The sequence below is a fragment of the Squalius cephalus genome, assembly GCF_949319135.1.
Source record: "Squalius cephalus genome assembly, chromosome: 22".
Lineage (NCBI taxonomy): Eukaryota > Metazoa > Chordata > Actinopteri > Cypriniformes > Leuciscidae > Squalius > Squalius cephalus.
The window spans coordinates 6878799-6902503 of NC_137143.1; the positions used below are offsets into that span (position 1 = coordinate 6878799).

The 23705-nt window shown below is 39.2% G+C and overlaps 4 protein-coding genes across 6 annotated transcripts in view; 1 reads left to right on the plus strand and 3 right to left on the minus strand.

The window, feature by feature from the left end:
- Window positions 1-4022: 4022 nt before the first annotated feature.
- Window positions 4023-6814, plus strand: rps15 (ribosomal protein S15). Of its 2 annotated transcripts, none has more exons than XM_079857957.1 (4): window positions 4023-4084; window positions 4449-4534; window positions 6238-6472; window positions 6692-6814. In XM_079857957.1, exons 1-4 carry the CDS (start codon window positions 4082-4084, stop codon window positions 6803-6805), a joined length of 438 nt encoding a protein of 145 aa, XP_079714083.1. In that variant the 5' UTR covers window positions 4023-4081; the 3' UTR covers window positions 6806-6814. The 2 variants fall into 2 exon arrangements, with proteins under 2 accessions (XP_079714083.1, XP_079714084.1); XM_079857958.1 differs by having other exon boundaries at window positions 4070-4350.
- Window positions 6815-6874: 60 nt separating this feature from the next.
- On the minus strand, window positions 6875-10982 carry abhd8b (abhydrolase domain containing 8b). Of its 2 annotated transcripts, XM_079857956.1 has the most exons (5): window positions 10652-10982; window positions 8975-9738; window positions 8716-8886; window positions 8377-8593; window positions 6875-8194 (listed from the first exon to the last, which is right to left on the minus strand). In XM_079857956.1, exons 2-5 carry the CDS (start codon window positions 9727-9729, stop codon window positions 7883-7885), a joined length of 1455 nt encoding a protein of 484 aa, XP_079714082.1. In that variant the 5' UTR covers window positions 9730-9738; window positions 10652-10982; the 3' UTR covers window positions 6875-7882. The 2 variants fall into 2 exon arrangements, with proteins under 2 accessions (XP_079714082.1, XP_079714081.1); XM_079857955.1 differs by lacking the exon at window positions 10652-10982 and having other exon boundaries at window positions 8975-9827.
- Window positions 10983-11056: 74 nt separating this feature from the next.
- Window positions 11057-16876, minus strand: dda1 (DET1 and DDB1 associated 1). The gene is made up of 5 exons (XM_079857959.1): window positions 16576-16876; window positions 15474-15554; window positions 15283-15334; window positions 15066-15127; window positions 11057-12518 (listed from the first exon to the last, which is right to left on the minus strand). Exons 1-5 carry the CDS (start codon window positions 16582-16584, stop codon window positions 12408-12410), a joined length of 315 nt encoding a protein of 104 aa, XP_079714085.1. The 5' UTR covers window positions 16585-16876; the 3' UTR covers window positions 11057-12407.
- Window positions 16877-18474: 1598 nt separating this feature from the next.
- Window positions 18475-23705, minus strand: part of ano8b (anoctamin 8b) — a 33229-nt gene continuing 27998 nt past the window's right edge. Inside the window, exon 17 of the mRNA XM_079858355.1 lies at window positions 18475-22809. Within this exon, the coding sequence (XP_079714481.1) occupies window positions 22108-22809 (702 nt within the window). The 3' untranslated portion in view covers window positions 18475-22107. The remainder of the gene's footprint in view (window positions 22810-23705) is intronic.

The following is a 23705-nucleotide window of genomic DNA, read 5'->3' on the forward strand; positions in this document are numbered from 1 at the left end:
GCCATTATTTTATTTGAAAAGGTTTTTTAATTGTATTTTATTTAGAAAATATTTTAGTTTGTCTTATATATATTTTTTATTAGATCAGATAACATTTTAAGCTGTCATATGTTATGTTACAATGTGCCCCACACATGTTACAATGTACCCCACCTATGGGGCATGTTGTCACATTTCACTTCCATTCTTTCGGGGTATATCCAGAAAAAAGTATATACTGTATTAATAAAACAAAACCACATAATTGTACTAGACATGTGGGAAATTAATGTGGGAAAAAAATAAATACTCTGAACCATAAGTAGATTTACACAAACTGAGGAAGTCAAAAAGCGTTACTTTGTGCCCCGCTCTCCCCTATGTCTTTATACGAATACAACCTACTTAATCTGACTTCTTCACCACGGGGTAATTACCTGAATACTTACAATACAATACAATACTTCCCTGAAGTAAGGTGACGGCGTCCCGTAAAGAAGCTACAATCACTACCTCAATCACACATGAGCTGTTTCTTTTGTTGTCTTTTGAGCGTAGGATCTGTTTCTCAGCTGCTCAGCATACAGTAGGCTATACCTGACACGACTCCCAAGTTGCTCTTTGCAGAAATGAAGTTTTATTCACGGCCGGGAGATCACTGGCCACAACAACCAAGTGAGTCTCTTGAACAAAAGATACATTTGAGTAAAAATCAATATCAAGTCTTCTTCACTGTGATTTGTTCTGGTGATTAGTTAAAAATGATCTAAGCTAATAATATGACTGTTAGTTCTACTGTGTTAAGCACTTTTTGGGTAAGTATTATGACCTTTGACCTGAGCATCCTTAGTCCGCATTTATCTGTACATTTAATGTTGAAAATACCCATTACATAAAATATTTATATCACACACTATTAAAATAAAAATGACCAAAATGCTGTTTACAGTTTTTCTCCATTGGTTTGGCTCGTTTCTTGAAACAGTAATGACATTCTCAAAACAACATGGACAAACCTCCAAACCACATGGCAATTGTTCACAACAGAATTGAATTTCTCATTCATTACTTCAAATTGCAAATGTCTAAGTACATGTCTCAATGTCTCAGTACATCTTTGCAAATGATTAAGTACAGGTAGCCAACATTTAGCACAATTTCCAAGTGAATAGATCTTGTTGATCTAAACTGATTGTTGATTCTCAGTCTAATGGTTGTTCGCTCCAAAACATGTCAACGTCATTTCATTGTATAAGTCATCACATGCACAATAGTCTGTTCAATTGTCAAAATTAGTCAAGAACATAATACCATGAATAACATATATATATATATAATATATACCATATAATATTATTGGTCACCAGGCCATGGTGGATGTCCCAGGCCAGCGAGGGGGCAATATAACTATGTGTGCTGCCATATCTGAGAATGGTGTGGCCACTCACATCCCCAGTCTTGGCCCATACAATACACAGAAGCTCCTTATCTTCTTGGACCGCCTTCATTTTGATTTGATCCCTGAAAATGAGAGTGGTCTCATAGGGCCTCACCTACCACAATTTATCATTGTATGGGACAATGTGAATTTCTACCGTGGCCCGCTCATCAGGGCCTGGTTCACTACTCATCCAAGGATGGTCATGGTGTTCCTACCACCTTACTCTCCTTTCCTCAATCCTATTGAGGAGTATTTTTCCGCTTGGAGGTGGAGAGTGTTGAGCATCGGGCTCAAGATCAGAGGTCCCTGCTCCATGCAATGGACGCTGCGTGTGAGGATATCACAGGAGATCAGTGTAGGGGATGGTTGCGACATGCGCGCCGTTTCTTGCCTCGTTGTATCGCAAGGGAGAATATACGCTGTGATGTGGACGAGAATCTGTGGCCAGACAGACAGCAGCGTGTGGATGAGGAGGGTGAGGACGGCGACCAGTGAAGAACTGTTAGCTGTGAAACTCCAGCTTTATTTACAGCAGTGTTTATATTAGAGTATATTATGCTGTATACATTTTCTTTTTACTCTGATGTATGGAAGTTACTTCATGTGTGTGAATGGTTACAATTTCCTTGGCAGTATGAGTACAATGTGTGATGTCAAACCTTGGAGATACTCTTACCCTAAAATCCTATTTCTTTTTTTCAGTTTTATACACAATTGTATTCTGTTAGACAAAAAACAGTACAGTAACCATTGTCAATGAAGGACTGGGTTAAGACTGAAAGGTGGACATGAGGGATATTTCAATGATCCTCTGCCATAGTGACAAAACATCTAAACATTTTGACTTGCAGTGCTTACACAATGCCAAAGGGACGAAGCATTTTGGGGGCACTGACTGTTTAAATGAGAAGGAAATTTAGTTTTGACACACTCATGTAACTGTTTTGGGAGAGGTAATCTTTTGCAGTTGAACCATGGTGTTGTGCCGAACCATCCACGTTATTTTGGCAAAAGCACCAAGAGTGTTGAGAACTTCCGGTCTGTTTCAAGAAATGAGCCAAAGCAATTGAGAAGGATCTTTGCCATTTCCGTGGCACTGACTCTTTATATGGGAAACAAATTTAGTTTTGAAGCATGAGTGAACAGTTTGGGGAGAGATATTAGCTTTTGCAAGTGAGCTATAGTGTTGTGCTGAACTGTAAGACTGTTTTGCCAAATGATCTTAGAGTTTTTAGAATGTAATTTCTGTTTCAAGAAATGAGCCAAACCAATGGAGAAAAACTGTAAAATAGTTACAGCATGTCATACCACAGACCATGTCAACTTCCCAAAAGTAAATATACAGTACTGGGCAAAAGTTTGTAAACATATTTTTAAAGTTTTTGAAAGAAGCTTTTCAAGGCTGCATTTATTTGATCAAAAATACAGAAAAAAACAGTAATATTGTGAACTATTATTACAATTTAAAAATAATGGTTTTCTATTTTAATATACTTAAAAATATTTATTTTTGTGATGCAAAGCTGAATTTTCAGCATTACAGTTTTCTGTATCACATGATCCTTCAATCAGAAATCATTCTAATATGCTGATTTGATACTCAGTTATTATCAATGTTGGAAAGTTTTGGAACCTGTGATCATTTTTTTGGGATTCAAAGGTGAATAAAAAGTTCAAAAGAACAGCATTTATTCAGAATTGGAATCTTTTGTAACAATATAAATCTTTATTATCACTTTTTATCAATTTAACACATAGCCTACTAAAAGTATTACATTTTCATTTCTTTTCTTTTTTTTAATAAATAATAAAAATATATATATACACACACACAGAGAGAGTATGTATGAGTGTGTGTGTTTGTGTGTAGGCTACTCGTTATATTTTCCTTAAAGTTTCACTGGTACCAGAAATCAGAAAAAAATATTGAATTTACTCTGCTCTAAAGTCTTCAAACCATTAATTTTTTTTTTTTTTTTTTTTTACATGTTTTTGAAAGACGTCTCTTATGCTCACCAAAGCTGTTATATCAAAATACAGTTAAAACAGTAATGGTGTGAATTATTACAATTTAAAATAGGCTAATCTATTTTCACATGTAATTTATTCCTGTGATCAAAGCTGAATTTTCAGCATCATTACTCCAGTCTTCAGTGTCACATGATCCTTCAGAAATCATTCTAATATGATGATTTGATGCCCAAAATACATTTATTCTTATTATCAATGTTGAAAACAGTTGTGCAGATTAATTCTTAATGGAAAACATTTTTCAACTTTGATGAATAGAAAGTTCAAAAGAACAGATTTATTTGCAATAGAAATGTTGCTATTGTTATAAGATTCTATATGTCTTTGCTGTCAGTTTTGATTAATTTAATGCGTTCTTTTTTAAATCCTCCTGACCTTACTGTTAAGCACAGTTTCATCAGCAATGCCTCAGTGCGTAGATTTCTTGTTTTAACGGATAAAATATTGATTGCATTAGCCTAATTGATTTGCTCGAAAAAAAACCGCGTTCTCATTTGATGTCAGCGTAAAATAATTATTTTTCCTCCTCTCCTCTAGGCGGAGACTGACTAAACTCGTCATATAATCACTGAACTCTCGCGATATTACTGCTTCTCTCCGGCCTTCTTCCTTTTCCGGGAGTTTCTCAAGATGGTAGGTTCACGTCGCATTTGTGAATAACTAAACTACAATAATCCAAACGAATCTTCTATAAATATGATGCATATCAGAGTAGATAATATGAATAAGGCATATTTAGGAATTAATGCATGTTTTCAGGCCATTATTTTTCGCCTGGGATGAATGTTTAGACAGATGTTCGTACGATTAGTAGCTTCAGTCTTGCGATCCAGTTCTCAGTCCAGCGTGATGGTTTCTCAGAACTGTTAGTTTTTTATGTTCCTGCGTAATGTGATTAAGTAGGAAGCTTTTTTATTTTATTTTAGTAGTCACTGTTAATCTGTTGGTTAAGAAGCTAACTGTCGAGTAAAGCTGACGGTGGTTGTGATTCCCACAGGCGGACGCAGAGCAGAAGAAGAAGCGCACCTTCAGGAAATTCACCTACAGAGGTGTGGATCTGGACCAGCTGCTGGACATGTCCTAGTGAGTCAAGCCTCTGTCGCGCACATTACATGTAAAGGTTCCAGGGAAAGTGTCAAGTTAATGAACGAGTGAGGAGAGAAGCAAGAAGTAGGTCACTCTAAAATGGCAATTGTCAACAAAAAACTCAATAGATTTTATGGTTCTCGTCGTTTCAAAACTGACTTTCTTGTGAGGGAACAAAAAAATGTGTTTGGATGTCCTGGCTGTTGTCTATGTAAGCTTGTTTCTGCCACAGAGTAAAAGAAATAATGGTAACTGACTTTTCATCTTACAATTCGGATCTGTTTTCGCATTTAGGAATTGAGATTAATTCTAATAAGAAAAGTCTGAATTGAGATATAAACTAGGGCTGTCACTAGCGATTGTTTTGGTAATCAAGTAGTTGGTCGATTATTTTGATGAGTAATCGGTTATTTTTTTTTGTGTGGTTCCAACAATAGACCTAAGCGAACAATAGCCTTTAAAGCGACTTAAAATACATGTCAAATAACATTGAGGCAAAAAGCAAGTTATCATAGGGTTTAATAGAACCACTGTTAAAATACATAATGTAAACAATTAACTTGGGTACATTGTGTTTTATAACAAATACCTGCAGAGGGCACCAAGGGCCTGGTGTTACACTTCACAGCAGATCAAATCCTAGTTTAAAGGTTGTATCAGCGATTTCAGGCCCAAACATAAATGATCACATTCATCTAATCTTTCCTAATGATCCGCTAGCTGCCCGCCCCATAAGCAGGCTGTCAAAAAAACGCGTCTCTGTAGGCAGCCTAGGCTCTGAGATCTGCACACAAAAACAATTGGTTTCACCAACCACTCAAAACCAAAATAAATAGTGTTCCAACCATTCACCGACAGGGGGTGGGTGTTGTGAGGTTTTGCGCCCATGTTCTCCGACTTCGCGTGCAGCCGTGCACGAGCGCAAAACCTCACAACACCCACCCCCTGAAATCGCTGATACAACCTTTAATATTGGCCAAACTTCATTCAAATGTTTCCTTAACCTTTAATATTTGGCCACTTTGCGATAGAAATGCTACAGCCACTAATTTCTTGAACAAGAATATGTGGACAACTGGACATCGAAGCATGTGAATTTAGAGCGAGGGTTTAAACTTATTTCGAAATTGCGATGAACAGTGTATATAAACAGCCATAATAAACATTAAATTCTGACTTTTTTTCTTTAAAAGTGCGAGAAAAGTAAATTCCGTAGCAGGTTTCTGAAGGAAAGTCAAAACTGAGATGTAAAATCGTATTTCTGAGAAAGTCAGTTGTGAGATGGAAACTCAGAATTCTAAAAAAACAAGTAAAAATTGACATAGCACCATAAAAGTCCTTATTACCAGTGCGCCAATGTCGATACTTTCAGGTAAAAAGCGCGAGCATGCGTTTCAGTCTCTAGCTTTTGCCTTGTGAATGAAACCGGGGGATAAAGTCATGGTAGTTTTCTAAACCGAACTGATAGAAGTCAAAATATTTCCCTCTACCGCAGCTCAAATCTCATTGGTGTATAGGATGAAATATGTATATAGATGAAACATTCAGGTTTCTTGACCTTAAAGTAAACATGCGATTCTGTGCTGTTTCCAGTCTAACTTCTATACTTGTTTTTTGCCGATGTTTTAAATTCAAGTGTCATTATCAATGATCTAATTGTGTTTGTATAGAAATATTGTTAAGCTTGTTTTTTTCATTAGTGAGCAGCTGATGCAGCTCTACTGTGCCAGACAGAGGAGGAGGCTGAACCGTGGCCTCAGGAGGAAGCAGCAGTCTCTCCTGAAACGCCTCCGTAAGGCCAAGAAGGAGGCGCCTCCCATGGAGAAACCAGAGGTGGTGAAGACTCACCTGAGAGACATGGTCATCCTGCCGGAGATGGTTGGATCCATGGTCGGCGTGTACAACGGCAAGACCTTCAACCAGGTTGAAATCAAGGTGGGGATGAATCATGCACTGTTAAAAGTTTATAATTGTGCTAACAAAAGTCATTTCAAGGACTCACCCTGAGTCCCACAAAGCCATTAAATAGGACTGACATTGTATTGAATGCATTGTGAATGAATGTGCCTGCAGTGCTTCATTTTTCTTTATAAATATAATGAATTCACAAAATCCACAGGCTGCAGCTAATGGTGTGTTTTGTCTGTTTTTCAGCCTGAGATGATTGGTCATTACCTTGGAGAGTTCTCCATCACATACAAGCCTGTTAAACACGGTCGTCCGGGTATTGGAGCCACTCATTCTTCTCGCTTCATTCCTCTGAAGTAAAAATTGACTGTAAATAAAAGCCTCCAAAACAGCCTCTGATTTAGTCTTTTTCTTTTTTTTCTTTTTTTTGCATAAAAGCTGCATTTAAATATTAACAATGGTTCTATTTCTCTGCGTATCTGTATGAATGCCTTGATTCCAGGCTGCAGGGTTTTTGACCGCAGGGGTGACTTCAAATTACTGCCCGTGTTCACAAATTCAGTTTTTGTTTGGGTAGCAAAGATGTTTAAAAGTGAAACACTAACTGTTTATGTTTGAACACTGATTGAATGATGCACTCTTGAATCATATTAAACCTAGAATATTACCAGATTTATGAGAATTTGATGGATTTTTTTACTTGAACTAGTTGTTTCACAACATGCAATACAATAGGTAGCCTATCAAAGACTGCATTTGTGCTTCATATCAAGTCTCTTTTAGAATTCATGTGGGCTATGTGTAGGTAGGCTAATGTCTGATGTGAAGCAGACAGGTTTTTTTTTTTTTTTTTTTTTTTTACTTTACTCAATCACCCTTTTAACAGTAATTCAACAGGGCTGGAGTACTTTCAACAAGACTAAACCTATGAAAGAATAAATATTCTGCTGAATAACTCAGACATCAGCTGATATTAAACTGTAAATGCATAAAATAGATCCGTCTATTTACAGCAAAGCACCCATAGTGACACTTTAATTGTGAATTTTGAATGTTTAATACTGACATCATCATTTGTGTGAAATAAACATTTTTGAGCTGACAATAACATTTGATCCTGTTGCATAAACCCATGGTAGACATAAGAATACAAACCATTTGAATAGGCTGGTGTTATCCGATTGTAAAAAAAAAAAGGAAAAAAAGCATCCTCTAGTCTAAGGAACCTCATCTCATTCAAAAGCTGGGAATGGTCAACCACTCTGCTCTGGGACAAACGTCCCTCTGCGCTTTTCTGTGAGTCTGTTTGCTGCAGTCATACATAGACCAACTGGCAAATATCCAAGGACATCCTACATTCAAATTGTTCCATTAAAAGTGTCCCACATGGAAGAGCAGAGGAAATTTAACACCTTTAAATGTATACCGTAACTTTAGCTATTTCTTGCCCTTGGATCTGATGTCCACTGGGGCCTCTGTCCCAGTATTGATGGTTTTTGGTGCAGTTGTTGGTCTTGTTAAGTTTGGCTGAGATTTGGAGGGTGACTTAGGGGCAGTTTTTGGTCTTGCTGTGTCCTCTGGATGTTTGGTGGTGGTCTTTGTGGGGGCTGCCTCCTGTTTGGGTTTCGAGGCAGTTGCAGGCTGCCACAGGAAGAATTCATGTAAGAGAGTATTGACTATATCAGGGCACTCCATCATGACCATGTGACTTCCGTCATCAATGACCTTCAAGAACCCCAGCAAGAGGATCTACAAGAAGGTTAGTAAAGGAGGAAAGAGTTATTGATATGTTTTTGCTCACCAGCTTATCAAAATATTTAAAATATCTGTGGTCAACTCAGAAACTCTATTCACAGAATCTCTAATTACAGGAGGAAAAAGACACAACTTCATGGACAAGGCCCAAAGCTTGGAACATAAAATCATTGTACCTCTGCCATGCGCTGGTCCTCTTGTACAGGTACAAACTTGTCGTACATGCCGTGAACCAGCAGAACAGGCACTGTGATTTCAGCGTGGTAGACCTCATCACCCTCCGGCCAGTACTGTCCACTCATCATGGACCGCAGAACGGAGGAAGACACATTGAAGGCATTGTTCTCTTTTAGTAGTTTCTTTTCTCTTGTTCCCTGATGGGCAAATCCAGCCCTTGAAGAAAGAAAAAAAGCATGAAATTAAATGGACATGGTGGTTGTCAAACATAGATACTCGTGTTCAAGCTGGCAGAAAGCAAGGCAGGGACAATATGTCCTATTTACAATTATTCTTACATGAGGAAACTCCAGGTGAGGCACGGGGACAGGAAATTAAGGACACACGAGGGCAAGTTGAAGACAGAGCACAGACTGGGCTCGAGTGCTGTCGGACCTCCACCATTAATCATCACAACTTTATGAACTTGTTCCGGATACTCATGAGCCAGGAAGGTACAAAACGAGACACTGCTCAAAGAAAGAAAATGCTCAAATTAGCGGGAAAATGTATCTGCATTTACCAGGCAAATGAGTAAATTTGTGGACCATTTCTCACCCATATGAGTGTCCAACTAAAATATTCCGCCTCTTTGCATATCGCTTGAAGATGATTCTAACGTCCTCAGCCAGAGCGTAAAAGGTATAGGCAGCAGGGATCTGAGGGGCTGAACTTGCACCATGGCCGACCAGGTCTGGGGCGATGACCTCATAACCAAGCTGGGAGAAATAGTCCAGTTGGCTTCCCCAGATATCCAGCGATCCCCCGACTCCATGTATGAAAAACAAGGCCACGTCAGGGTGAGTACCTTTGCAGCATGTGATCTTCCGCTCGCAGTCGATCACAATCGAGCGCTTGGGTTTGCGCCGTCTGCGCTGCACTTGCTGCAGATCCTGCTGGGGTGCAGGTTTGGTATCGGTAGCCTGTCCTGGGGCTGACCCTGGTGTGGGCTCAGTAGCCTGGCCTGCTGCAGGAGGCTCACAGTTGGAAACGTCCATATCCACAGTGCTGTCTCCGTTCTGATAGCGGACCAGCTCTGGATGGGTGGCTTCATTGACGTTCTCAATCAGAAGCTGTCCATTTCGGTACACTGAGATTTTGCGCTTGCAGCTCACAGTACCCCCTTCCCCAGTCCCTGGCTCCTCAACCACTGGTCTGTCTGGGATAATATGTCGAACTCTCAGAACCCTTCCTGGTTTCACCTCAACAAATTCGAAACCATCGGTGGGCTCGGATGATTCAATAGGGGCCACCACGTTAGTAGATTTCCCTGTAAAGCAACAGAATATTCCATCCACAAAGCTGGTGAGCATGGTGAACGCCTGGGGAAATAAGAAGTACATTTGTGTTCTCAAAAAAATCAATGCTTTAGTACATGGACTTCTGTAAAATTCAGATTAGCTGACCAAGGATCCACACATACTCGTGTATGCTATTTTATTTATCTCCAGTGTGCAACAAGCTACCCAGTTCAATCTTGCCAAAAAGTGACCCCAGAGCCTGATACTGCCTCCACCATGCTTGTTGTTTGAAATTAAGTTGGATGTTGGGTTGTTTTTGCATCAAATATAATGCTTTGCCTTTAAGTCTTTTATCTACACTTATTCTTTCTCACAGGACCACAGACTTTTGGGAGCTACTAGCATCTCCATGAATGAGCATCTCCTTTCTCAAAAGCGGTGTCTTTCTAGCCACTCTCCCCAAGATGCTGAATCTGTGAAAATACACTCATTCTGCCTGTCTATATATCTCTTTGTGTATTGTATAGTATTGTGTGCATGTTACAAACAGTAATGCATACTTGCAGATTCGCAAACAGTTTCATGGGGCAATAATGATTTCATTCTTTTACAAGGTGTGAAGAATTATATGGAGTTTTGGCTGCCCCAAACTAATAGTGCCTCAAAATCTGATTATAATTTTTTACTTTAGATTTCATATTGCTTCTAAGATTGCTCCTCGGTGTGCCTTAGTGCTTTGGTCTGGCCTTTAAAAAAAAAAAAAAAGGTTTTTATTTGTATAACTGACATCCATGTACTTACTGAAAGATCTTTTCTATGGCTGTCAGGTGAAAATTAAATAACCTACTTTGATAGAAGTGAATACTATTTGAAAGCGGTGTAATTAGTTGCATCAGAGTTCCGAACAGGCTTTGGCCTTGTAGGTTGCCTCCAATTTTAGGTATGATAAATACATTTATATTCCTTCACATTATTGTACAGTGAAATATCTTACCTGATTACCAATGTTCCCGATACATGAAAAAGATGGATCTCCGACTCCAGTACCGTCTCTTCCCAGTGTAATGAAATTGCGGGTTTGTAATCTGCTACCCTCAATCCAATAATCTAATCTAAATCGAATCTGTCCCACGCAATAAAAATCTTTAAATACTTATTTTGATGTTAAGAAAAAAACTAAACAAATAATAAGAACAACAATGGGACTGTTTTTCGCTTTCATTTACTTCCTATCTTCCAAATCTGTGTGTCAACATGGTCGCAGAGTAAGAACTTCAGATTAAAGCGGATTACACCTGTTGAGCATATGCCGTTACAGCCTCACTGAAAACGTGCCACTGACTGGCCAATTTTAAGTGTTCCACCATAATCTCTTGCCTTGAATTTATTGACAATGAAAATGTTGTAATTTCATTTTTATTTTGATTCTCAAAAACATTTTTGACCTCAAACATAGGAGTTGGGAAGGCTTCATGAGAACAAGAACATACAATTGCAGTCATTGTGGAAACTTTCAACTAGATTTAGACTCGAGATGGGCTGGTCTCTGCACACAAGAGGTTTTAAATGCTTCCTTTACTCAAAACATTTTCCAAAGCCACAATGCATGCATGATTTTTTATTTTATTTTTTGTTAATGTCGATGGCTTCAATACATTTCAATCTTTTCATCAAGAACATATGAACAAACTTTGCTTGAAACGGCTTGAAACTGCCGACTTAACGTAACATGGTGTCTCCAGCCACAGTGAAAACACAGTTTTACGGATGTTGTGGACTCTATTAAGCCCCATGTGTAAAGCTTCTACTGTTTATTGGACCACAACCACAGTTCACCGACTCCCTCTGCAGGTTGAGAGAGGATGCTGCATAGATGCCCCTTAAATCTCAGGACTCCAACACAACGACAAACCCAGAAAACAAAGGAGAGACATTATTAATCTCTAACCTGGGAAAATCCCATCACACGCAGAAATGGATTGCAACTGAATCGGCGCGCAGGGATTAAGTCAATGATGGAGTCGGGCATTTGAATGCAGGTGATCGATTAATGATTTCCAGAGAACTGCCGAAACTAACACAGCACTGAAAGCTCATATGACAACAGGAGGAAGTGAGAGACACGTTGACATTTGTAAGTCACCATTTGTATTTCTTCACATCATCAGAAATGTCATCCTCAATCTGTAGCAACAGATTTGCAGTCCTAACAGTGCATTCATGCACAAGTATGCACCTGCTAGGAAGACCGTTACATGACCAACACGAAACACTACATCTAAATCTGCCAAACGAGGCTGTACATTTCGGAAATTTCCCTTTTTGGACACTTGACTTGAGACCCTGTGTTTTTAGTTTTAGTGCCTGTGGCGGAGTATATAATGAAAGCAAAAATCCACAGCTGAGATTACTAGGGTGTTTTTAAACTTAAATTGCATTGATAGTGTCCTAAACAAAATCATAATTTTCACACGTCTTCACAGCAGACATTCCTTATTATGTGCTTGTTGAATACCGCAGTACCCGCCCCCTCTCACCCCCAAGCAGTTCAGAGTTCAGCAGAATCTTCGAAGCTGGCAGTGGAAACCCGTCGTGCCCCCACACAATCACAACTGGGCACTGACTGCATTAGGAAGCACTCAGTAAAATAATAAAAGCACACTGTAAGATAAGTGTTCCATTTCCTTCTTTCTGAGATGAATTCCTGTGTGGTGTGCGGGTGTTGTGTCCGTTGGAAGGGGGGGGGTCCTCTACGAGTCCTCGTTCATCTCCTGGCTGTCTGTCCGGGCGATTTTGCGGGGCGGTGCTGGGCTGCCACCCTCTCCTTCCGCTTGCTCCTGCTCTCGCTTTTTAGCTGCATTCTGCAGGACAAAAAAAAAAAAAAAAAAAAAGTTTAAATTCATCTTTCAGGCAGCTGCATTTCTCACCAAAAAATTTAATTTTTCCATTCCACTGTGGCGCTTTTCCATCATTTTTCCTTTTTAAACTTGCACTTGATGGGCATGTTTGAAGGCCCTGATTTACCCGACAATGTTCTTTTCAATTCCTCCCTTAGGGGTAAAAGAACGTAACGACAGTACAAAAGTATACTGTTGGAGAAACATTCCGACGCCACGCTGGCTAAAAAAAGCTGCTGAGAGCGATGTTTAGGTGAATATGTAAGGCTATAAGGCTACACTGTGTAGGATTTTCTCCCATCTAGCGGTGAAATTGTTTATGACTACCAACTGAATATTACTTTCTAGCCCCTCCCATTCCGAGGGCGTTTTAACTCCTACGGTGGCCGTATTATTTCAAATCTGCAGGCAGTCGCGAGTAATCTCCCCCTCGCATTCGTCACGGCGCCACTGAGTGTAAAAACGCGAAAGGCGAAGCTTGAATTTCCAGGTATGTCCCTCTTTGGCTAATGTATTTTCAAGATGGAGGCGCAACATAGTTGCCGCCATTCGAGCGCCTCACTCGTATGTTTCTAAATGGCAGATTCTACGCTTACGAGAATACTTGATTAGTTGGTAGAAGTAATTACACATGAATGAGCATATCATTTTGAAAGAACAAAGTGTTTTTTGCTAAGAATCAACTTAAATTACACAGTGTAGCTTTAAGAAAGCTTTGCATCGGATCATGGCGATGGCTTGCACAAGCTCTTAAATTCAGCTCTCCAATCAAAGTCACAGGAAAAATACAAAATCCAAGTTCTCCTAAACATGAGACGTGCATTTTATTAAAGCGGTTATGACATGAGAAATCTAATTTTCCATGAGCTTTTGACACATAAGAGGTCTTTGTACCATTAACATCCTGCAAGGTTCATAGCTTAAACGTTTCCCTACAGTATAGAGCTGGTAAGTCCCGCCCCTTCCGTAAAACCCCGCTGGACCTCTAGGTTGAAAAATCGTCAATGCAAGTGAATGGGAGTCATGAATGTGCCATGAATGTGAACATATGTTGTCTGTGAATTTTTTATATAATCTTTCATGTTACGAGTTTGACAGTATATGGTATGATTCTTCGGCTAGCAGTTGTGGAAAAGACATAACGAGAAAGAGACTACATGTCGCCTATGTGACGTCACCCCATAAAGTTGACTTACCCGTGGTTTTCGCCAACCTCAACGATTTTGTCCTCTCCCTGAAAGAAGGCGGTGAAGTGCACCAAAGACACAGCCATGTTTAGCGGGATCCGTGAGCTAGTGTCCGTGTGCGAGTGGTGTTGACGTTTCAAACGCGTCGAAAGCAGCGAAGAGTTGTAGTCCACAAAGTGCTCTCACACAAAGTCTAACCGTATCAAACTTCTACCCGCTAAATTGCAGCATTCTTCACACGAAAGATTATATAAAAAAATTCACAGACAACATATGTTCACATTCATGGCAAAATTCAAACGGGACCAGAAAATAATTATTTTCTCCCATTCACTTGCATTGACGATTTTTCAACCTAGAGGTCCAGCGGGGTTAGCGGAGGGGGCGGGACTTACCAGCTCTATATTATTTATTTAATTATGTAACAAAAACAGCTTGTTTGGATATTGTGGGATCTGTGACGTCACATGGGCAAATAGATTTGCATATGACTGCCTCTAGAGCAAGACAACAGTGAATAATAGCACCATATGCTCCGCCCACTGGCATTCAGTCTCTTAACGGCTGACACCCATCAACACAGATAAGAGCATCACGCCAAAAACAAATCGATTATAATCACGTGGTCTAGATTGGATAAGGTACACACATACGCATTTAATTTCTGACGTAATCGAGTCTGCGGACAACAGAAGAAAATAGAAGAGCGAAAGAGTGAAACAGTTAGTTTGCGCCTCTGTACAGACTTCAAAATGATCCTAGCATCAGGAAGTGGATGGTGGTTTATTTTTTATGGCGTCCCGAATCACATCAGAGGACTACATTTGACTGCAGATTTTTTTAGCAAACGCGCCGAAGTGTAATGGAGGGTACACAAATAAACTTTTGTTGATAGATGAAGCAGTCAGCTGTCTGTGACAGCAGCTACATCGCAATTGATACCATTTCCTATGCAGTGACGTTAGCGAAGAGTTTGAACTGTTTTACTACACAACAGTTTTTAGACTGTTTTTATTGGTAACCGGTTTTATTTCTCTATTTTTGCACATCACCCCATCTTTTACACCTTGGTGAGATTCTCCTGGCGACCGCTCGGGTCCCTATCACAGAAAGCCATAGGTTTTTCAGTGAACCAAAAAATGTATGAAGGGACTTGAATTTGTCCAATGGGAATTGATTCGGTATTGCTGTGATCTCATGTGAGTGAAAGGTAGTCCTGCCCTCGTGCCAGTAAATACATCATCAGAGAAGTGAACGAATGTAGTGAATGAAATGAGTCAATTTATCCATTGCTTTGTCAACCAAGAGCTTGATGAACACTTGCCTTTTTGTCCCACTGTTGATGAAGATAACGCAAAAGGATGTTTGTCTTCTCTGTGACAATGACTAAGAGGAGAGAAAAAAAAACAACTAAAATTAGACTTCAGACTGAAACAGTGTTTTAAGAGACACATCAGCTTTCATTTTACTGTGCAACGTGGTTCTACATTTTAAATGGTTGTACAACAGGCCTTCATCCATGATTTTACACAAGAACTCACTCTGCTCGGAGGGATACTCTCGTGTAGGCAGATATACTGACGGCCTTCTGTTCTGTAACACACAATAAATGGATTGTTAATGTGATTTAAACAAAACCTGAAAATATAATTCACAGCTGCAGTGTGAAAATGCACACTGAATATTCAGAAAGAACATTGCAAAATGAATCATTTAGGCCAGCAAACCTTACCGATGCTTTACATACGGAGTCCGCATGAAATCTGCTGAAGTTTGTCTTATTATACACAGGTAGTCCTTTCAGGAAATCTGCCTTCAAAATGTTAAGAGACAAAAAGAGGTTAAAATGCTTACTAGAAATATACCTGAAGTGCTACATTAGTACATTTGATATTGGACAGACCCTCTCTAGAGGGGAAAGACATTTTCCTAGGTGTTCACTTATTCCGCAGTAGGTATTAAAGACATGATTCAGTGAATATAAATTATCTTTTACAACACAAATGTTTACTGTCAGTTTAGATACAGACACGCTATTAGATACAGAACCAGAAAAAGATCAGTTGCCCATGATAGTAGATCGATTGATCACAATACCCATCAGCCAATGATCTTATAGACTTGAAGTAGTCAGTGGAACAGGACTCATTTAGCTAACAATCAATAATATGAGGAACCTTAATGGCACTTATATAAATACACATCTAAATAATACATCTAAAATTTCAGACATTTGCTGAGAGAGTAAACTCATATCCAGATGGAGGATGATGCATGTCAACCTTTGGGCGTTGCCAGTCTAGTCCACTAGATCTGTAGAGGTTATATGATTGATCTTTTTTATTCGAATTCTTTTAAATAATATCTGATCGAAATAACACTAATAAAATGAAAATATTCAGGTCGTGACTGTTTAACAAAAGCTTAGGCGAGTCTCGCTCGCGCTTGTCAACATGCTAATACGAGCTAACACATTAGCATGACATGTGTGGTATGATTTAAAGATAATTCAAATACAAAATCACCTGATAACCATAAAATAAAAGTTTTAGTACGCATAGTAACAGGATTCAACCATGATAATATGTTTATTTTAGGCTGTTGCTAAAATAAAATTGTACATTAAGTAGTCATGAGTGTTTGAAGCGGCCTAGCATGCTAACTCTATAACCAAAGCAGCCTGTCAGCTGAAAACGACTAAAATATGATCTATGTAGAGCAGATTTTAGCATTCAATATGATATTTCAGCGCCCATTCCTTTACAACTGCGCGTAACTAACTTACTCACTCATCTGAAACATGAAAATATGAAGCTGTGAGTGCAGAAACTTACTTTGTCCATGGTGAAGTCAGTTCAGTCCTGTAGCTGTTTGTGCTCAGACAGGCCTGAACACTGACAGAAATCTGAGGTTTGAACCCGGTTCCACTCACTCACTAACTTACTTACTTACTTTCTTTCTCACTCACTAACTTACTCACCTCTGAATACGACACTAAGACCTACACACAGAACTAAGCGTGTGAATACAACGAGCGACACAAATAAACAGCAGCTATAACTGAAAGCTACCGACTGACAAGTCTCTCTCTCTCTCTCTCTCTCTCTCTCTTTTGCAGTTGCAAAAAAATTCCCCATGGTAACCGTAATGTCCTTCAAAATACAATAATTACTGCAGTTGTTACTGCAATAAAACTGTGGTAACCTGCTATTATCAAAATAAGACACAAAAGAAAACAAGTTTTTAAAAAAGTATATTGGTAGAGCAATTTTAATTAGTCCAATAATATACTTATGTTTCTCTTAATGAACCCTTGTATAATATTAAAAATGTGGGTACGAACGATTTTTATGGAGGGGGGTAAGTTGATTCAATACAATTCACCAAAAATCGCACAATGGGAAAACAGCAAATATGTACCATTAACACTTTCTCATGCATTACAAAGAAAACAAGCATGTGTTAAACTGTTTAAAAAAATATACTTACACATTTTAAAGTCAAAATGAAATCAAAGTTGACCATTCTTATTTTTCTTATGGAAAATTAAAGTGTTTATTATAAATTATTTATCTGTGCACATTTTTTTTTATTAACATGCCCTCATAATCTTAAATCAAAATAACTTACCCTCCCTCTTGCAGCGATATGTCTTCTCTGATGACGCGTTAACTGGCGCGAGGGCGGGACAACCTGTCACTCAAATGAGATCCACCAATAGCGATCCAATCAATTCCCGATGGACAACATCGAGCCCCGCCCTACATTTTTTCTATGTAGACTATCACACTATGATCACAGCTACCATTTCATTCATTCCTATTTTAAGCAGAAGTGTGAAAAAGCACCTCTTCTGTGTGCTTTTGATTCCCAGCAAACTCAACATGCATAAACTGATAAAAATGTATCAGTTCAATGCAGTTTAAGTTTCTTCAGATAAAAAGTGTCTGCCAATTGCATAAATGTTAATACTCAGAAAGTGACATAACAAAACACATAAAATATTATAATTAAGAAATTGTGTACGTGCATTCCACAAGATAACAGAGTATCAACATTTTGCAGGCATTTTCATAAGAAAATTTCAAGACAAACATTACAGGGGATAGTTCACCCAAAAATGAAAATTCTGTCATCATTTACTCACCCTCATGTTGTTTCAAACCAGTATGGATTTCTCTCTTCTGCTGATCACAAAACAAGATACTTTGAAGAATATGGGTAATCAAACTGTTGATGGGCCCCATTGACTTCCATAGCATTTTTTTCCCAGACTATGGAAGTCAATGGGTGCAGTCAACTGTTTGGTAACCCATATTCTTCAAAGTATCTTCTTTTGTGATCAGCAGAAGAGAGAAATCCATACTGGTTTGAAACAACATGAGGGTGAGTAAATGATGACAGAATTTTCATTTTTGGGTGAACTATCCCTTTAACTAGTTTTTCCATCAACTCAGAAATTGAAATCAGTCAAAATGAACCGCAATATTTAAAACATATCATAGTCTGCAAAAAAGATTTAGCAAATTCATATGACATGTGTCATATATAGCCACCAATTTGCCAAAACGTAAAATAGTTAGGAATTATGAGTGTTGAAAATACTAAAGCGGCATATTAGAAAACTGTAACTGAAAGAGAAACTGAAAGACAATACAGAAATTTAAATCTGTTTATTATCCCATTTCAATTCTTACAAAAATATGACAAAATAAAAGAAATAAATAATCCCATTCCCTAATATTGTTTTCTTTAATAAAGAAAAGTTTTACAGTGAAACATTGGAAGAGCTCATGATAGGTTTGTGAGGTTGCCTTCAGAGAGGGAATTCTGTGGCCCCCTCATCACAATCAGTTCATATTTCACAGTTAGACCGAATGTAAAGCAGTTCTTACACGACAAACCTACGCAGCCTCGTAATGCTTTCAGCTAGCGGCAGCTTAACTATTCACATCTTTCAATTAAACAACAATAACGGAAACAGAAATGATACAGGGATGACAAAACATTACAGCAGCCTCACGGCATCGAAGATACCATGATCTATCATATTGCAGAGTTCAGGTCAAAAAGAAAGCAACAAACAAACAAAATGCCTGTTACTAACAAATTATTCACCACTCGGTGAATGAGCATCGGACAGTTAAAGACGGTTTATCTTTTAAATATACCATATCCAACCTATATCAAATTTTAAATTCAAATCCCACGAGGGATGTGTATTAGTTGTGGTAATATAACTAATATTTTAAGACCCAAAGGAAGTATACTGCTGTATCAGGCCAGGTTGTTGTAGTGGATGAATTTGTCAATGAAATGAAATAACTTAGTGGCTTGATAAACATGTACTAAACATAAAACAGATTCAAATCACCATTCAGGCCAAAATATTATTGCAACAATGTCTGCTCAGCAAATCCTGTTAACCAAATATAGAACAAATGCATAGCTTGTTTTATTTTTTTCTATGAAACTAAAAAGTAAAACTGTAATAATCCATTACTTGAGGCACCTCTCGTCTCTTCATGACCTTACACTGGAATATAAGCTATATCATACACACACTCCACTGCTTCACAGAAACCCTTCACAGGGTGTGACACCGTGACTTGTGTGACAGGTTTTTGATAGCAACAACTGAGTACATTGTGTGGAGATAAGACCCTCCCTTCAGTTGCTCAGGTCAAACTTACAGTAATTCAAAGAATCCTTTCAAAAACACACACTCAAACTGCCTCTAAAGACAGAGATGGTTTGTTTGAGAAACTAATACGTCCTCCTTCACATTTCCAAACCGAAGCACGTGCTTAGCAGCTTTACACTAAAATAATGTGCAAAGAGGAGGCAAATATTAGTTTTGCTTCAGTAAAAAAAGAAACAATTATATAAATAGGTAGACATGAATGATAACAAATGCTGAATATTAAACTGGAGTAAAAAAATGACAGTATATTATTTCAGTAGTGTATTAGTAAAAAATAAAATACAGCATTTCCATATGTAATGAGGCCGGTAATGAGGCATCGTACTGCTTGTATTGGCTTGCAGGATAATTCATATTTAATAAGTATTAAAGCATTATAATAATACCTGTGATGTGAAAGGTTTGGAAATAGCAACTCATTCTTTATTATTACTAATCTCCAAATTTTAGAATGACAGGAAAGTCTTCAAAACTATGAAATAATACAAATGGAAGTATGGGAATTATGTAGTGATCTTATATTTGAGCTCCTTCAAACTCAGCAATTCAAATTCAACTTGTGTAAAAATCAAGGTTTGACTGGATGAAATGTCATCTGTCAAACACACAGCTGTCTCAAGATCTTGCTCACAGTTTAGAGTAGTTTCCAATCTGATGTTGTTAAGAGGGGTTAAAGTCTGCTCTGTGTGTAACATATCAGCTTGAAGGTTCAAAACAGAGCTATAATGATAAGAATATTGGTGGCAATGTAATGTGATTACCATCAAATTTAGCAAATGACACTCATTTTTATGATAGGTATCTATGGCCCCGTTTTCCTGGTATTAACCAGTATAGACCACATGAGCGTCTACACCAGGAATAGGCAACTCCGGTCCTGGAGGGCCACTGTCCTGCAGAGTTTAGCTCCAACCCTAATTAAACACACCTGAACAAGTTTTTATCAAGGCTGAAGCTAAACTCTGCAGGACAGTGGCCCTCCAGGACCGAAGTTGCCTGTCCCTGGTCTACACTATGAAAGCAATCCGGTCGAATGCGTTTTCGACTACCTCTGGAAGTGGACGAAAGTGGACAAGCTCAAAACATTTTAGACCCTGTTTACACCTGTATTTAGCGTCATCCACTTGTGATCCGATCGACCAAGCGCATCTTAATACCAGGTGTAAACGGCCTCTCCTGCTGCCTTTGTGTACAGCGCTTCACGATAGTGCCAAATAGATATATGAATTTTGAGACAAACAAGTAATTGACATCACTCACCCCTTTGCATTTGTCTCTTTGCAGTTTACATTATTGATTTTTTTTTTATCTTATTAATTAACATGAAAATATTGCCATTCGGTATGGACTTACTAAACCACCGGTAGTTTTAGCTTGTAAAGTTGCTATTGCTCTACTAAACCAGCTGTTTTAAACACAACAGTTCTCAGGCCTAAAATCACCCTTTGTTGGAACTGCTGCTTATTGTGTGATTTTTGCTGTTATGATATGATGGAGGTCATACTGTGTGATTGGTATAAACTATTTTTTTTCTACTGGCAGCCCAATAAAATGTTACAATTATCAGACTAGTAATTAAACATTGCACTTTAAAAACCGTCAGAAACGCAGCTCATGCATTCCTATTTGGGTTGCAGAAAAGGCAATGTGTGTGTGATTAAGTGTTTGGAGGGGGGTCTTTTCTATGAAGTTCTCCTGTAATATAGCAAAGCATTAACCATTATGGGGCGAATTCACTAAACAGTTGCACCACTGTAGCGTGTGGCATTTCCGCACAAAACCATGCGTCTTGTTTACTAGCTGCAATCCAACTTAACCAGCTTCTATATGCGCCAATATAGCACTGTGCCATGCGTATTTAAATGACGTCATTGTCATTCTTTCATCGTCAGCTCACTTTCTATCCAAATGAAGCGCTGACAGAAAACAGATTTTATTTTAAAATGGATGTTTGTGTGCATTTTCCAGTAGTAATTGTAGCAAGCAAATATTTTCTGACCTTTTAAAAAAAGTTCCTGCTGTGAAAATTGTACCGTCCGCTGTCTCTAAGCTATTGTCTGAAAACAAGGCGCAAGTACTTTCGTGGCAACCATTACCTGATTCGCTTACTTAAGTGAATCGGGAGCTAAAACAACGCAGACAACACGTGCAAATACACAACGCTAATTTGTGGGCGCAATATATTCTAAAGCCGAAAGTAAACTTCTCTAGTCCGTGTTCCGCTCCGGCTTGCAGACAGTCAGCATGACGCAATTTTGGTCATTAGCACAGTCCGCTGATGTCCATGCACCCCATCTGCTTGGAGCCCAATTTTTGTGTGCACGTGGACTTGTGCATGTACAACAGTGCATGTGTGCGCGATTTTAGCGCTCAAAAAGAAAAGTCCACTAGGTTGCACCGAACACATCCATCTGTGCTCAGTCAATAGAGTACACTTTGAAGTGCTTGCACACACAATTGTGTGTTAGATGGAGCAGAACACGGAAAATGAAGTATTCCCGGACCTTAAGTGAATTCCCCCTTATCTATTTTACTTAACAGCTTCCAGGTCAAGTCTTACACAGCCTCAAAAACAGAAGAGGACCTTTCCCTTTCCACTCTCCCTCCCTCAGTGTTACTAAGTAGTTTCACACACTGTTTTTTAATGGAGATCATTTTCTTGTTACATCTTAGGACCTGAAGGATCAGCATCGGATGAGGATCCATTCTCCCCATTCTCTCCACAAGGGGATGGGATTTCGTCCGGGACCCCGTTGAGGTCGGACTTATTGGGGGGCTTGTCGTGCATCTGTCCGCCATCCCCTGGTTTTGAAGATTGAGCTCCATTTACACATGCCCCTCCTTCTGATTTCCCAAAGTTAAAGAGTTTCCCAGGATTGAAGGACTTGTTGGGTGATTGGGACCTCTCCGCCCTCTCTGCCCTCTCCTGGACTGGAGGAACTGTTGACGTACTAGAGGAAGCTGTTGCAGTCTCTTTCTTGTTCTCGGGAGACTTCAGGAACTTGAAACTAAGAAAACCCGGTAGCTTGGGTTCACTACCCGTGGGCGACTGTGGGGAACGGGCTGTGCCGGACGAAAACTTGTTCTGTAGAGGGATGATCTGCTTCAGTTTCATGACATTGTTGTTACCGAGAAGTGAGCTGGGTCGCTTGGGTTTCTCCCCCCCAGAAGCGCTCCCCCCACCCCCTGGTCTGGTTTTGCCACTTTGGCTCTTGTCGTGGTGGTGGTCGCCACCCGAGGAGTCCGAGCGTCCGTCGTCTCGATCCCGCCGGGCCTGATACTCCGCCTGGCGCTGCCGCTCCTCTTCCTCACGCTTCCTTCTCTGCTGCTGCTGGAAATGCTGCTGTGCCTGACGCTCATGCTTCTGAAAACACATGTCCACCAGCAATGAATACAATCAGAGTTATATTAAAAAATGTCCTGGCTCTTCCAAGCTTTATAATGGCAGTGAATGGCCGTTTATGTTTTGAAGTCCATCAAAGTGCATCCATTCATGATAAAAGTAATCCACACGGCTCTGGCGGGTTAATAAAGGCCTTCTGAACCGAAGCGATGCATTCGTGTAAGAAGAAAAAAATCCATATTTAAAACTTTATTGACTAAAATAACTAGCTTCCGGCAGACGACAAGAGGCGTCAAAGCTTACGCTACTCCTACATCCTACGTCATACATCGTCAAGTGTTACTCTTTTGGCGCAAGTCAACTTGCGTAGGCCGTCTGCCGGAAGCTAGTTATTTTAGTCGATAAAGTTTTAAATATGGATATTTTTCTTACACGAACGCATCGCTTCACTTCAGAAGGCCTTTATTAACCCCCGGAGCCATGTGGAGCACTTTTATCATGAATGGATGCTTTTTTATGGACTTTAAAATAGAAACGGCCATTCACTGCCATTATAAAGCTTGGAAGAGCCAGGTAATTTTTTAATATAAGTCTGATTGTATTCGTATAAAAGAAGAATGTCATATACACTTAGGATGGCTTGAGAGTGAGTAAATCATGGGGTAATTTTCATTTTTGGGTGAACTATCCCTTTAAAACATTTTTATGAACAGAAACCGGGAGTATTGATATATTAATTAACCATTATTAATTTTGTGATTCCAGTTTGCTGAGGCCCCCTATTGGGCCCCAGACTCATGGTTGGGACCACATGATTGTTCCCTCTCCCCACTCCCCTGCTGACCTGCACTCACATTGCATTTTATCATTCCAGCTTGCCTCATTACAATGCAATCTTTTGTTTTGAAGAAAACAGG